General features: G+C 34.3%; 1 protein-coding gene across 2 annotated transcripts in view; it reads right to left on the bottom strand.

Moving 5' to 3' along the window:
- LOC133610303 (breakpoint cluster region protein-like) overlaps positions 1-16,663 on the bottom strand; it is a 115,200-nt gene that overhangs the window by 48,232 nt on the left and 50,305 nt on the right. For both annotated transcript variants that reach the window (XM_061966468.1, XM_061966469.1), the window contains exons 2-7: positions 15,785-15,969; positions 6,592-6,696; positions 3,684-3,869; positions 1,110-1,217; positions 862-922; positions 728-780 (exon numbers count right to left, since the gene is read on the bottom strand). In XM_061966468.1, the coding sequence (XP_061822452.1) occupies positions 728-780; positions 862-922; positions 1,110-1,217; positions 3,684-3,869; positions 6,592-6,696; positions 15,785-15,969 (698 nt within the window). The remainder of the gene's footprint in view (positions 1-727; positions 781-861; positions 923-1,109; positions 1,218-3,683; positions 3,870-6,591; positions 6,697-15,784; positions 15,970-16,663) is intronic.

Here is a 16,663-nt window from a genome sequence, read left to right as displayed (position 1 = left end):
ATTTATTACATTTGTTTTATTACTGAGAAAATAATGTTATTTTAATTATTAGTGAGTAAATTATTTTATTTGAAATATTTTGAGTAAATCTTTACATTTTAATCATTAGTGGGTAAATTATTTAACTTTAATTATTTGTTAGTAAATGATTTAATTTTAAATATTAGTGAGTAAATTATTTAATTGGGAATATTTGTGAGTAAATTATTCATGTGATTATTAGTGAGTAAACTACTTATTTTTAATTATAAGTGAGTAATTTATTGCATTTGTATTATTACTGAGAAAATTATTTTATTTTAATTATTAGAGAGTAAATTATTTTATTTTAAATATTTAGATTAAATCTTTACATTTTATTTATTAGTGGGTAAATTATTTAGCTTTAATTATTTGTGAGTAAATTATTTTATTTAAAATATTAGTGGGTAAATTATTTAATTTGAAATATTTGTGAGTAAATTATTCATGTGATTATTAGTGAGTAAACTACTTATTTTTAATTATAAGGGAGTAATTTATTACATTTTTATTATTATTTAGTACATTATTTAATTTTTAATTATGAATGAATAATTTATTATATTTTAATTATTACTGAGTAATTTATTACATTTTAATTATTACTGAGTATTTTATTTGATTTTAAATGTTAGTGAGTATATTATTACATTAGAATAATTAGTGAGTAAATGATTTGCTGGATGAGTGAGTGAGGAGGACGTACGTGGAGCACCAGCGTGCTGCGTGTGACTCGGTCCACTGGCTTGTACAGCAAGGCTGGCGGCAAAAAGAAGGCAGAAGGAAGTTGAAGAGACTTGAGAAGAAGAAGAAGAAACCTTCCTCTCCAAGGAGACTCACCCTCCAGGGAGTTCTTGGCCGTGGGCTCCTTGCAGTCTTTGGGACTTCGGACCTTCAGGTTCTGATGGGCGGAGTCAAGATCAAAGTGTGCGTTAACAAACGTGGAAGATGACCAAACACACGCTTTGAAAGACCCAGAAGCCATCATGTTAATAATTATTGATTAATAATGTAACATCATATTAATGATTACATCGTAATAATGGTAACATCTTAATATTGTAACATCGTAGTAAAGATAAAGATACCTCTGATATTTCTGCAAACTGCGTGTTGGCGTGACAACATTTCTCTGCCGTGTCCACCGCCAGCTCGTAGTTGTCCACAAACGCTCGGTACACGCCCAGCTGGCTGGCCTGGAACACACCGTGCCAAACACTTTTTACTCACAACACAAACTTTTTCATCAATCCAATAAACACTTTTTAGACATACAATGAACACTTTTTATTCATGCAATAAACACTTTTTATTCATACCACAACAATTTTTTAATCATGCAACAACACTTTTTACTCCTGCACTAAATGTTTTATTCCTGTAATAAACACAATGTTGACTTTGATTCATACAATAAACATTGTTAATGAATCCAATGAAGAAGGAATAATTTTAGTACAAATAATTTTAGTACAAATAATTATAGTAATAATCATTTTAGTACAAATAATTTTACTACAAAACATTTTTTAAAGTCATTTTAGTACAAATCATTTTTGTACAAATAATTTGAGAACAAACCATTGTAATACAAATGATTTTAGTCCAAATGATTTCAGTACAAATAATTTTAGAACAAATACTTTTAGTACAAATCATTTTAGAACAAATCATTTTAATACAAATTATTTTAGAACAAATTATTTCAGTTCAAATGATTTTAGAACAAATAATTTTAGTACAAATAATTTTAGTACAACTCATTTTAGTACAAATCATTTTAGAACAAATTGTTTTAGTGCAAATCATTTTAATACAAATCATTTTATAACAAATATTTTTAGTACACATTTAAAAAAAAAATCATTTTAGTACAAATCATTTTAGTACAAATAATTTAAATACTAATCATTTTAGTACAAATCATTTTAGAACACATCATTTTAGTACAAATCATTTTAGTACTAATCATTTTAGTTCAAACCATTTTAGTACAAATCAGTTTAGTACAAATAATTTTATTTCAAACCATTTTAGTACAAATCATTTTAGTCCAAATAATTTTAGAACAAATAATTTTATTACAAATCATTTTAGTACTAATCATTTTAGTACAAATCATTTTAGTACAAATCATTTAAATACAAATCATTTTAGTACAAATCATTTTAGAACACATCATTTTAGTACAAATCATTTTAGTACTAATCATTTTAGTTCAAACCATTTTAGTACAAATCAGTTTAGTACAAATAATTTTAGTTAAAACCATTTTAGTACAAATCATTTTAGTACAAATCATTTTAATACAAATCATTTTAGAACAAATCATTTTTAGTACAAATCTTTTAAAAAAAATCATTTTAGTACAAATCATTTTAGACCAATGATTTTAGTACAAATCATTTTAGTTCACACCATTTTAGTACAAATCATTTTAGAACAAATCATTTTTAGTACAAATCTTTTTAGTCCAAATAATTTTAGAACAAATAATTTTAGTACAAATCATTTTAGTACTAATCATTTTAGTACAAATCATTTTAGTACAAATCATTTAAATACAAATCATTTTAGTACAAATCATTTTAGAACACATCATTTTAGTACAAATCATTTTAGTACTAATCATTTTAGTTCAAACCATTTTAGTACAAATCAGTTTAGTACAAATAATTTTAGTTCAAACCATTTTAGTACAAATCATTTTAGTACAAATCATTTTAGAACAAATCATTTTTAGTACAAATCTTTTTTTTTTTTTTAAATCATTTTAGTACAAATCATTTTAGACCAATGATTTTAGTACAAATCATTTTAGTTCACACCATTTTAGTACAAATCATTTTAGAACAAATCATTTTTAGTACAAATCTTTTTAGTACAAATAATTTTAGAACAAATAATTTTAGTACAAATCATTTTAGTACTAATCATTTTAGTACAAATCATTTTAGTACAAATCATTTAAATACAAATCATTTTAGTACAAATCATTTTAGAACACATCATTTTAATACAAATCATTTTAGTACTAATCATTTTAGTTCAAACCATTTTAGTACAAATCATTTTAGTACAAATCATTTTAATACAAATCATTTTAGAACAAATCATTTTTAGTACAAATCTTTTTTTTTTAATCATTTTAGTACAAATCATTTTAGAACCAATGATTTTAGAACAAATCATTTTAGTTCACACCATTTTAGTACAAATCATTTTAATACAAATCATTTTCGTACAAATCATTTTAGAACAAATCATTTTAGTACAAATAATTATAGAACAAATAATTTTAGTACAAATAATTTTAGAACAAATAATTTTAGTACAAATCATTTTAGTACTAATCATTTTAGTACATATCAGTTTAGTACAAATCCTTTTAGTTCAAACCATTTTAGTACAAATCATTTTAGTTGATATCATTTTAGTACAAATCAGTTTAGTGCAAATAATTTTAGTACAAATCATTTTAATACTAATAATTTTAGTAGAAATCCTTTTAGTACAAATTATTTTAGTTCAAAACATTTGAACTAAAACGTACACACACAACACACACACACACACACACACACACACACACACACACACACACACACACACACACACACACACACACACACACACACACACACAAACAAAGTTGCGCTCACCAGTTTCTGGAAGAGGTCTCCCACCCTCTGCTGGTGAGTCCAGTGCTGGACGCGGGGCAGCAGTCCGTCATAGAAGTCCTTGTGGACCTCGTAGAGTTCTGGCACCTTGAAGAAGATGGTTTCTATCTGGGCCGGAGACAGGACCGGCTGGGACGTTGTGGCCGCCGCCTTCAGAGGTTTCATGGGCTGAGCAGGAGACACAAAGTCCAGAGTTCTAAAACCCAAACATGACTTGGAGCCAAAACTTCACCCTGCTGCTTTTGTGAAGAAAGATCTAGATGATAAAGATCTACATTATTAAGATCTAGATTATAAAGGTCTAGATGATAAATATGTAGATTATAAAGATCTAGATGATAAAGATCTAGATTATAAAAGATGTAAATGATAAAGATCTAGATTATAAATATCTAGATGATAAATATCTAGATTATTAAAATCTAGATTATAAAAGATCTAGATGATAAAGATCTACATTATAAAGGTCTAGATTATAAAGATCTAGGTTACTAAAAGCAACATTATAAAAGTCTAGATTATAAAGATGTAGATTATAAAGATGTAGATTATAAAGATCTAGATTATTAAAACCTTGATTATAAAGAGCTACATTATAAATATCTAGATGATAAAGATCTACATAATAAAGGTCTAGATGATAAATATGTAGATTATTAAGATCTAGATTATAAAGGTCTAGATGATAAATATGTAGATTATAAAGATCCATCCATCCATCCATTTTCTACCGCTTATTCCCTTTGGGGTCGCGGGGGGCGCTGGAGCCTATCTCAGCTACAATCGAGCGGAAGGCGGGGTACACCCTGGACAAGTCGCCACCTCATCGCAGGGCAGATTATAAAGATATAGATGATAAAGATCTAGATTATAAAATAACTAAATGACAAAGATCTAGATTATAAATATCTAGATGATAAATATCTAGATTATTAAAATCTAGATTATAAAGGTCTAGATGAAAAATATGTAGATTATAAAGATCTAGATGATAAAGATCTAGATTATAAAATATCTAGATGACAAATATCTACAATATTATTGTATTGTAGTTATTATTGTATTGTAGTTATTATGTTTTTATTGTGTTGTAGTTATTATTGTATTGTAGTTATGTTATTATTGTATTGTAGTTATTAAGTTGTTATTGTATTGTAGTTATTATTGTATTGTAGTTATGTTATTATTGTATTGTAATTATTAAGTTATTATTGTATTGTAGTTATGTTATTATTGTATTGTAGTTATTAAGTTATTATACTATTGTAGTTAAGTTATTATTGTATTGTAGTTATTATTGTATTGTAGTTATGTTATTATTGTATTGTAGTTATTAAGTTATTATAGTATTGGAGTTATTAAGTTATTATTGTATTGTAGTTATTATTGTATTGTAGTTATGTTATTATTGTATTGTAGTTATTAAGTTATTATTGTATTGTAGTTATTATTGTATTGTAGTTATGTTATTATTGTATTGTAGTTATTAAGTTATTATTGTATTGTGGTTATTAAGTTATTATAGTACTGTAGTTATTATGTTATTATTGTACTTCAGCTATTAAGTTATTATTGTATTGTAGTTATTAAGTTATTATTGTATGTAAATTATTACGTTATTATTGTATTATAGTTATCAAGTTATTATTGTATTGTAGTTATTCAGTTATTATAGTATTGTAGTTATGTTATTATTGTACTGCAGTTATTAAGTTATTATTGTATTGTAGTTACTAAGTTATTATAGTATTGTAGTTATTATGTTATTATTGTACTGCAGTTATTAAGTTATTATTGTATTGTAGTTATCAAGTTATTATTGTATGTAAGTTATTAAGTTATTATTGTATTGTAGTTATTAAGTTATTATTGTATTGTAGTTATTATTGTATTGTAGTTATGTTATTATTGTATTGTAGTTATTATTGTATTGTAGTTATGTTATTATTGTATTGTAGTTATTAAGTTATTATTGTGTTGTAGTTATTAAGTTATTATAGTATTGTAGTTATTATGTTATTATTGTACTTCAGTTATTAAGTTATTATTGTATGTAAGTTATTAAGTTATTGTTGTATTGTAGTTATTAAGTTATTATTGTATTGTAGTTAAGTTATTATAGTATTGTAGTTATTATGTTATTATTGCACTGCAGTTATTAAGCTATTATTGTATTGTAGTTATTAAGTTATTATAGTATTGTAGTTATTATGTTATTATTGTACTGCAGTTATTAAGCTATTATTGTATTGTAGTTATTAAGTTATTATAGTATTGTAGTTATTATGTTATTATTGTAGTGCAGTTATTAAGTTATTAATGTATTGTAGTTAAGTTATTATTGTATGTAAGTTATTAAGTTATTATTGTATTGTAGTTATTAAGTTATTATTGAATTGTAGTTATTAAGTTATTATAGTATTGTAGTTATTATGTTATTATTGCACTGCAGTTATTAAGCTATTATTGTATTGTAGTTATTAAGTTATTATAGTATTGTAGTTATTATGTTATTATTGTACTGCAGTTATTAAGTTATTAATGTATTGTAGTTAAGTTATTATTGTATGTAAGTTATTAAGTTATTATTGTATTGTAGTTATTAAGTTATTATTGTATTGTAGTTATTGAGTAGGGTTAGGATAATAATAAGTTATTATTGTGTTATTATTGAAAATGTTTTAACAATGTAGTTTAAAAATAATTCCACATTAGATGGGGGACAAACAATTAAGGAATTGTGTCTGCGCGTGTGTGTGTGTGTTTGTGTGTATGTGTGTGTGTGTGTGCGTGTGCGTTTGCGCACGTGTGTGTGTGTGTGTGTGTGCGCGTGCGTGCGTGTGTGTGTGTGCGCGTGCGTGCGTGTGTGTGTGTGTGTGTGTGTGCTGACCAGCAGCAGAGCCTCCAGGTGACTGAGGTATGTTTCTTCGCTGGCCAAGATCCCAGACAGAACCCACTTCCTCATTTCCAGACCTTTCTCCAGCTCACATTCCGTCTGCAACAAACATCAACAAACACTGACTTCATCTTGAAATATTACATTGCAATATTCACATGAAAATATTTATGTGAATTACTTACATGAAAATATTGATATTAAATACTAGAATGTTCTTTAAGATGACAACACAATGTTCAATAACATTTGACACAACAGGTCAGTCTACTAATGATAATTAGCACGCACGCACGCACACACACACACACACACACACACACACACACACACACACACACACACACACACACACACACACACACACACACACACACACACACACACACACACACACACACACACACACACACACACGGGGGGAGTATCCCATCCTTCAGGCTACAAGAGAAGCACGGATGAAAGACGAGATGGAGAGCAGACACTAAATATAAAAACATGAAAAGTATTTCCAGTCAGAGTATGACCAAATATGTTGTCTAACATAGTACACCTAAGTATTCATTAAGTACCACCATAATTTTGCAATATAGTGGGCCTAGGTAATGGACAGGAAATTTTACTGTGATGACAGGAAGTGTTACTGTGATGGACAGGAAGTGTTACTGTCACGCACAGGAAGTGTTACTGTGATGACAGGAAGTGTTACTGTGATGACAGGAAGTGTTGCTGTGATGACAGGAAGTGTTACTGTGATGACAGGAAGTGTTACTGTGATGACAGGAAGTGTTACTGTGATGACAGGAAGTGTTACTGTGATGACAGGAAGTGTTGCTGTGGTCACAGGAAGTGTTACTGTGATGACAGGAAGTGTTACTGTGATGACAGGAAGTGTTACTGTGATGACAGGAAGTGTTACTGTGATGACAGGAAGTGTTGCTGTGATGACAGGAAGTGTTGCTGTGGTCACAGGAAGTGATACTGTGATGACAGGAAGTGTTGCTGTGACGGACAGGAAGTGTTACTGTGATGGACAGGAAGTGATACTGTGATGGACAGGAAGTGTTACTGTAATGACAGGAAGTGTTACTGTGATGACAGGAAGTGTTGCTGTGATGACAGGAAGTGTTACTGTGATGACAGGAAGTGTTGCTGTGATGACAGGAAGTGTTACTGTGATGACAGGAAGTGTTACTGTGATGACAGGAAGTGTTGCTGTGATGACAGGAAGTGTTACTGTGATGACAGGAAATGTTACTGTGATGACAGGAAGTGTTACTGTGATGACAGGAAGTGTTACTGTGATGGACAGGAAGTGTTGCTGTGATGGACAGGAAGTGTTGCTGTGATGACAGGAAGTGTTGCTGTGATGACAGGAAGTGTTGCTGTGATGACAGGAAGTGTTGCTGTGATGACAGGAAGTGTTGCTGTGATGACAGGAAGTGTTGCTGTGATGACAGGAAGTGTTACTGTGTTGGACAGGAAGTGTTGCTGTGATGACAGGAAGCGTTAGTGTGACGGACAGGAAGTGTTGCTGTGATGACAGGAAGTGTTACTTTGATGACAGGAAGTGTTACTGTGATGACAGGAAGTGTTACTGTGATGACAGGAAATGTTGCTGTGATGACAGGAAGTGTTATTGTGATGACAGGAAGTGTTGCTGTGATGACAGGAAGTGATACTGTGATGACAGGAAGTGTTGCTGTGATGACAGGAAGTGTTACTGTGATGGACAGGAAGTGATACTGTGATGGACAGGAAGTGTTACTGTAATGACAGGAAGTGTTACTGTGATGGACAGGAAGTGTTACTGTGATGGACAGGAAGTGTTACTGTAATGACAGGAAGTGTTACTGTGATGGACAGGAAGTGATACTGTGATGGACAGGAAGTGTTACTGTAATGACAGGAAGTGTTACTGTGATGGACAGGAAGTGTTACTGTGATGGACAGGAAGTGTTACTGTAATGACAGGAAGTGTTACTGTGATGGACAGGAAGTGATACTGTGATGACAGGAAGTATTACTGTAATGACAGGAAGTGTTACTGTGATGGACAGGAAGTGTTGCTGTGATGACAGGAAGTGTTACTGTGATGACAGGAAGTGTTGCTGTGATGACAGGAAGTGTTACTGTGTTGGACAGGAAGTGTTGCTGTGATGACAGGAAGTGTTACTGTGGTCACAGGAAGTGTTAATGTGATGACAGGAAGTGTTGCTGTGATGACAGGAAGTGTTGCTGTGGTCACAGGAAGTGATACTGTGATTACAGGAAGTGTTGCTGTGATGACAGGAAGTGTTGCTGTGACGGACAGGAAGTGTTACTGTGATGGACAGGAAGTGATACTGTGATGGACAGGAAGTGTTACTGTAATGACAGGAAGTGTTACTGTGATGGACAGGAAGTGTTGCTGTGATGACAGGAAGTGTTACTGTGATGACAGGAAGTGTTGCTGTGATGACAGGAAGTGTTACTGTGTTGGACAGGAAGTGTTGCTGTGATGACAGGAAGTGTTACTGTGGTCACAGGAAGTGTTACTGTGATGACAGGAAGTGTTGCTGTGATGACAGGAAGTGTTTTTGTGATGGAGAGGAAGTGTTACTGTGATGACAGGAAGTGTTGCTGTGATGGACAGGAAGTGTTTTTGTGATGGAGAGGAAGTGTTACTGTGATGACAGGAAGTGTTACTGTCACGCACAGGAAGTGTTGCTGTGATGACAGGAAGTGTTACTGTGATGACAGGAAGTGTTACTGTGATGACAGGAAGTGTTACTGTGATGACAGGAAGTGTTGCTGTGATGACAGGAAGTGTTACTGTGATGACAGGAAGTGTTGCTGTGATGACAGGAAGTGTTTTTGTGATGGAGAGGAAGTGTTACTGTGATGACAGGAAGTGTTACTGTCACGCACAGGAAGTGTTGCTGTGATGACAGGAAGTGTTGCTGTGATGACAGGAAGTGTTTTTGTGATGAGAGGAAGTGTTACTGTGATGACAGGAAGTGTTGCTGTGATGGACAGGAAGTGTTTTTGTGATGAGAGGAAGTGTTACTGTGATGACAGGAAGTGTTACTGTCACGCACAGGAAGTGTTGCTGTGATGACAGGAAGTGTTACTGTGATGACAGGAAGTGTTACTGTGATGACAGGAAGTGTTGCTGTGATGACAGGAAGTGTTACTGTGATGACAGGAAGTGTTGCTGTGATGACAGGAAGTGTTTTTGTGATGGAGAGGAAGTGTTACTGTGATGACAGGAAGCGTTACTGTGATGACAGGAAGTGTTACTGTCACACACAGGAAGTGTTGCTGTGATGACAGGAAGTGTTACTGTGATGACAGGAAGTGTTACTGTGATGACAGGAAGTGTTGCTGTGATGACAGGAAGTGTTACTGTGATGACAGGAAGTGTTACTGTGATGACAGGAAGTGTTGCTGTGATGACAGGAAGTGTTACTGTGATGACAGGAAGTGTTGCTGTGATGACAGGAAGTGTTACTGTGATGACAGGAAGTGTTGCTGTGATGACAGGAAGCGTTACTGTGATGACAGGAAGTGTTACTGTGATGACAGGAAGTGTTGTTGTGATGGACAGGAAGTGTTACTGTGATGACAGGAAGTGTTACTGTGATGACAGGAAGTGTTACTGTGATGACAGGAAGTGTTGCTGTGATGGACAGGAAGTGTTACTGTGATGACAGGAAGTGTTACTGTGATGACAGGAAGTGTTACTGTGATGACAGGAAGTGTTGCTGTGATGACAGGAAGTGTTACTGTGATGACAGGAAGTGTTACTGTGATGACAGGAAGTGTTGCTGTGATGGACAGGAAGTGTTACTGTGATGACAGGAAGTGTTACTGTGATGACAGGAAGTGTGACTGTCACACACAGGAAGTGTTGCTGTGATGACAGTAAGTGTTACTGTGATGACAGGAAGTGTTACTGTGATGACAGGAAGTGTTACTGTGATGACAGGAAGTGTTACTGTGATGACAGGAAGTGTTGCTGTGATGGACAGGAAGTGTTACTGTGATGACAGGAAGTGTTACTGTGATGACAGGAAGTGTTACTGTGATGACAGGAAGTGTTACTGTGTTGGACAGGAAGTGTTGCTGTGATGACAGGAAGTGTTACTGTGTTGGACAGGAAGTGTTACTGTAATGACAGGAAGTGTTACTGTGTTGGACAGGAAGTGTTGCTGTGATGACAGGACGTGTTACTGTGATGACAGGAAGTGTTACTGTGATGACAGGAAGTGTTACTGTGATGACAGGAAGTGTTACTGTGATGACAGGAAGTGTTATTGTGATGACAGGAAGTGTTACTGTGATGACAGGAAGTGTTACTGTGATGACAGGAAGTGTTGCTGTGGTGACAGGAAGTGTTACTGTGATGACAGGAAGTGTTGCTGTGATGTCAGGAAGTGTTACTGTGTTGGACAGGAAGTGTTACTGTGATGGACAGGAAGTGTTACTGTGATGACAGGAAGTGTTACTGTGATGACAGGAAGTGTTGCTGTGATGTCAGGAAGTGTTACTGTGTTGGACAGGAAGTGTTGCTGTGATGACAGGAAGTGTTACTGTGATGGACAGGAAGTGTTACTGTGATGACAGGAAGTGTTACTGTGATGACAGGAAGTGTTGCTGTGATGTCAGGAAGTGTTACTGTGTTGGACAGGAAGTGTTGCTGTGATGACAGGAAGTGTTACTGTGATGGACAGGAAGTGTTACTAACGAGTCTTCCAAAGTTTGACAATAAATTTAAATGTTGGACGACAATAAAATTGAACATTGGATGACATGAAGTTGAATGTTAAGCGACACGAGAGTTGAACGTTGGATGATAATAGCGTTAAACGTTGGACGACAATAAAGTTGAATGTTGGACAACAATAGAGTGAACGTTGGACGACAATAAAGTTGAACGTTGGACGACTATAACATTAAACGTTGGATGACAATAAAGTTGAACATTGGATGACAATAAAGTTGAGCGTTGGACGACAATAAAGTTGAACGTTGGACGACTATAACATTAAACGTTGGATGACAATAAAGTTCAACATTGGATGCCAAAAAAAAGGAACGTAAGATGACAATAAAGTTAAACGTTGGCTGACAATAAAGTTGAACATTGGATGACAATAAAATTGAGCATTGGACGACAATAAAATTGAACGTTGGACGACAATAAAATTGAAGATTGGACGACAATAAAGTTGAATGTTGGACGACAATAAAGTTGAAGGTTGGGCGACAATAAAATTGAACGTTGGACAACAATAAAATTGAAGATTGGACGACAATAAAGTTGAATGTTGGACGACAATAAAGTTGAACGTTGGACGACAATAAAGTTGAACGTTGGATGACAATAAAGTTGAACGTTGGACGACAAAGTTGAACGTTTGACGACAATAAAGTTGAACGTTGGACGACAATAAAGTTGAACGTTGGACGACAATAAAGTTGAACGTTGGGCGACAATAAAGTTGAACGTTGGACGACAATAAAATTGAACGTTGGACGACAATAATGTTGAACATTGGACGACAATAATGTTGAACATTGGACGACAATAAAGTTGAACGTTGGACAACAATAAAGTTGAACGTTGGGCGACAATAAAGTTGAACATTGGACAACAATAAAGTTAAACGTTGGACGACAATAATGTTGAACATTGGACGACAATAATGTTGAACATTGGACGACAATAAAGTTGAACTTTGGACGACAATAAAGTTGAACGTTGGACGACAATAAAATTGAACGTTGGACGACAATAAAGTTGAACGAACTTGGACGACAATAAAGTTAAACGTTGGACGACAATAAAGTTGAACGTTGGACGACAAAGTTGAACGTTGGACGACAATAAAGTTGAACGTTGGATGACAATAGAGTTGAACGTTGGACAACAATAAAGTTGAACGTTGGACGACAATAGAGTTGAACGTTGGACGACATTAAAGTTTAACGAAGGATAACAATAGAGTTAAATGTTGGATGACATGAAGTTGAATGTTGGATGTCTATAAAATTAAACATTGGATGACAATAAAGTTGAACGTTGGACGACATTAAAGTTGAACATTGGATGACAATAGAGTTAAACGTTGGACGACAATAAAGTTGAACGTTGGACGACTATAAAATTAAACGTTGCATGACAATAGAGTTGAACATTGGATGACAATAAAGTTGAACATTCGACGACAGTAAAAAGGAAAGTAAGAGGACAATAAAGTTAAACGTTGGACGACAATAAAGTTGAACGTTGGATGACAATAAAGTTGAACGTTGGACGACAATAAAGTTGAACGTTGGACGACAATAGAGTTGAACGTTGGACGACAATAAAGTTGAACGTTGGACGACAATAAAGTTGAACGTTGGACGACAATAGAGTTGAACATTGGACGACAATAAAGTTAAACGTTGGACGACAATAAAGTTGAACGTTGGACGACAATAAAATTGAACGTTGGACGACAATAAAGTTGAACGAACTTGGACGACAATAAAGTTAAACGTTGGACGACAATAAAGTTGAACGTTGGACGACAAAGTTGAACGTTGGACGACAATAAAGTTGAACGTTGGATGACAATAGAGTTGAACGTTGGACAACAATAAAGTTGAACGTTGGACGACAATAGAGTTGAACGTTGGACGACATTAAAGTTTAACGAAGGATAACAATAGAGTTAAATGTTGGATGACATGAAGTTGAATGTTGGATGTCTATAAAATTAAACATTGGATGACAATAAAGTTGAACGTTGGACGACATTAAAGTTGAACATTGGATGACAATAGAGTTAAACGTTGGACGACAATAAAGTTGAACGTTGGACGACTATAAAATTAAACGTTGCATGACAATAGAGTTGAACATTGGATGACAATAAAGTTGAACATTCGACGACAGTAAAAAGGAAAGTAAGAGGACAATAAAGTTAAACGTTGGACGACAATAAAGTTGAACGTTGGATGACAATAAAGTTGAACGTTGGACGACAATAAAGTTGAACGTTGGACGACAATAGAGTTGAACGTTGGACGACAATAAAGTTGAACGTTGGACGACAATAAAGTTGAACGTTGGACGACAATAGAGTTGAACATTGGACGACAATAAAGTTAAACGTTGGACGACAATAAAGTTGAACGTTGGACGACAATAAAGTTGAACGTTGGACGACAATAGAGTTGAACATTGGACGACAATAAAGTTAAACGTTGGACGACAATAAAGTTGAACGTTGGACGACAATAAAATTGAACGTTGGACGACAATAAAGTTGAACGAACTTGGACGACAATAAAGTTAAACGTTGGACGACAATAAAGTTGAACGTTGGACGACAAAGTTGAACGTTGGACGACAATAAAGTTGAACGTTGGATGACAATAGAGTTGAACGTTGGACAACAATAAAGTTGAACGTTGGACGACAATAGAGTTGAACGTTGGACGACATTAAAGTTTAACGAAGGATAACAATAGAGTTAAATGTTGGATGACATGAAGTTGAATGTTGGATGTCTATAAAATTAAACATTGGATGACAATAAAGTTGAACGTTGGACGACATTAAAGTTGAACATTGGATGACAATAGAGTTAAACGTTGGACGACAATAAAGTTGAACGTTGGACGACTATAAAATTAAACGTTGCATGACAATAGAGTTGAACATTGGATGACAATAAAGTTGAACATTCGACGACAGTAAAAAGGAAAGTAAGAGGACAATAAAGTTAAACGTTGGACGACAATAAAGTTGAACGTTGGATGACAATAAAGTTGAACGTTGGACGACAATAAAGTTGAACGTTGGACGACAATAGAGTTGAACGTTGGACGACAATAAAGTTGAACGTTGGACGACAATAAAGTTGAACGTTGGACGACAATAGAGTTGAACATTGGACGACAATAAAGTTAAACGTTGGACGACAATAAAGTTGAACGTTGGACGACAATAGTGTTGAACGTTGGACGACAATAAAGTTGAACGTTGGACGACAATAAAGTTGCACGTTGGACGACAATAAAATTTAACGTTGGACAACAATAAAGTTGAACATTGGACGACAATAAAGTTGAACGAACTTGGACGACAATAAAGTTGAACATTGGACGACAATAAAGTTGAACATTGGACGACAATAAAGTTAAACGTTGGATGACAATAATGTTGAACATTGGACGACAATAAAGTTGAACGTTGGACGACAATAAAGTTGAACGTTGGACGACAATAAAGTTGAACATTGGACGACAATAAAGTTGAATGTCGGACGACAATAAAGTTGAACGTTGGACGACAATAAAGTTGAACATTGGACGACAATAAAGCTGAACGTTGGACGACAATAAAGTTGAACGTTGGACGACAATAAAGTTGAACGTTGGACGACAATAAAGTTGAATGTTGGACGACAATAAAGTTGAACGTTGGACGACAATAAAGTTGAACTTTGGATGACAATAAAGTTGAATGTTGGATGACTATAAAGTTGAACTTTGGCCGACAATAAAGTTGAACGTTGGACGACAATAAAGTTGAACATTGGACGACTATAAAGTTGAACATTGGACGATAATAAAGTTGAACGAACGTTGGACGACAATAAAGTTGAACATTGGACGACTATAAAGTTGAATGTTGGACGACAATAAAGTTGAACATTGGGTGACAATAAAGTTGAATGATCTTGGACGACAATAAAGTTGAACGTTGGACGACAATAAAGTTGAACGTTGGACGACAATAAAGTTAAACGTTGGACGACAATAATATTGAACATTGGACGACAATAAAGTTGAACGTTGGACGACAATAAAGTTGAACGTTGGACGACAATAAAGTTGAACATTGGACGACTATAAAGTTGAACTTTGGACGACAATAGAGTTGAACGTTGGACGACAATAAAATTGAACGTTGGACGACAATAAAGTTGAACATTGGGCGACAATAAAGTTGAACGAACTTGGACAACAATAAAGTTGAACGTTGGACGACAATAATGTTGAACATTGGACGACAATAAAGTTGAACGTTGGACGACAATAAAGTTGGACGTTGGACGACAATAAAGTTGGACGTTGGACGACAATAAAGTTGAACGTTGGACGACAATAAAGTTGGACGAGAATGAAGTTGGATGCAGAAACTGACCGACTTGGAGGACTCGATGGATCCCGAGGAGAGCGTGTCCCGACTGCTGCGACTCTTGGAGCTGAGGTGAGGCGAGGACGAGGGCGAGTCGTCGATGTACGGCAGGATGTCGTGGTGGCGCCGCTGCTCCTCGGCGCGGTCGGCGTCGTAGCCGTAAGAGGGCGGAGTCCCGCTGTAATGGCCGTCTGTTGGATGGAGAACAGGCTGGTCAAAGATCCTCTATACGACAGGAACATTGCCTTGCTTTTCAGGACCATCTTTGGCAACCAAGCGTCACTAATAAGTGCTGACTCATCGCAGAGAACGCTGGAAAGGACAACATTTATTGAAGTTCAAATATACGTAGAACACAAACACAGCACGACACGTTTATGTTGACACGTTGCTTATGTTGATTTTCTTCCGACACTACGATTATATTCGTCCAAGAGACAGACTTTGTAAAGCTTAAAATAATATATACTACCCCTTTTTTTAATTAAATTAATCACATTTGAGAAATGTTGGATTAATCATGATTAATCACATTTTGGAATTTAGAATAATCATGAAAATCACATTTTATAATTTGGGTAATTCATGATTAATCACATATTGGGAGTTTGGATTAATCATGATTAATCACATTTTAGAATTGGGATAATTCATGATTGATGACATTTTAAAAGTCGGATTCATCATGATTAATCCCATTTTAGAATTCTGATTTTTTTTTTAATGATAATCACATATTTAAATTTGGAGTAGTCATGATCAATCACATATTGGAATTTGGAATAATCAGGAAAATACAATTTTCTAATTTAGTTCATTCCTGATTAATCACATATTGGAGTTTAAATAAATATTAATTAATCAAATTTTGGAATTTGGATTAGT

This window comes from Nerophis lumbriciformis, linkage group LG11 (assembly GCF_033978685.3).
Source record: "Nerophis lumbriciformis linkage group LG11, RoL_Nlum_v2.1, whole genome shotgun sequence".
Taxonomy (NCBI): Eukaryota; Metazoa; Chordata; class Actinopteri; order Syngnathiformes; family Syngnathidae; genus Nerophis; species Nerophis lumbriciformis.
This window is presented reverse-complemented; position numbering and strand designations above follow the sequence as displayed.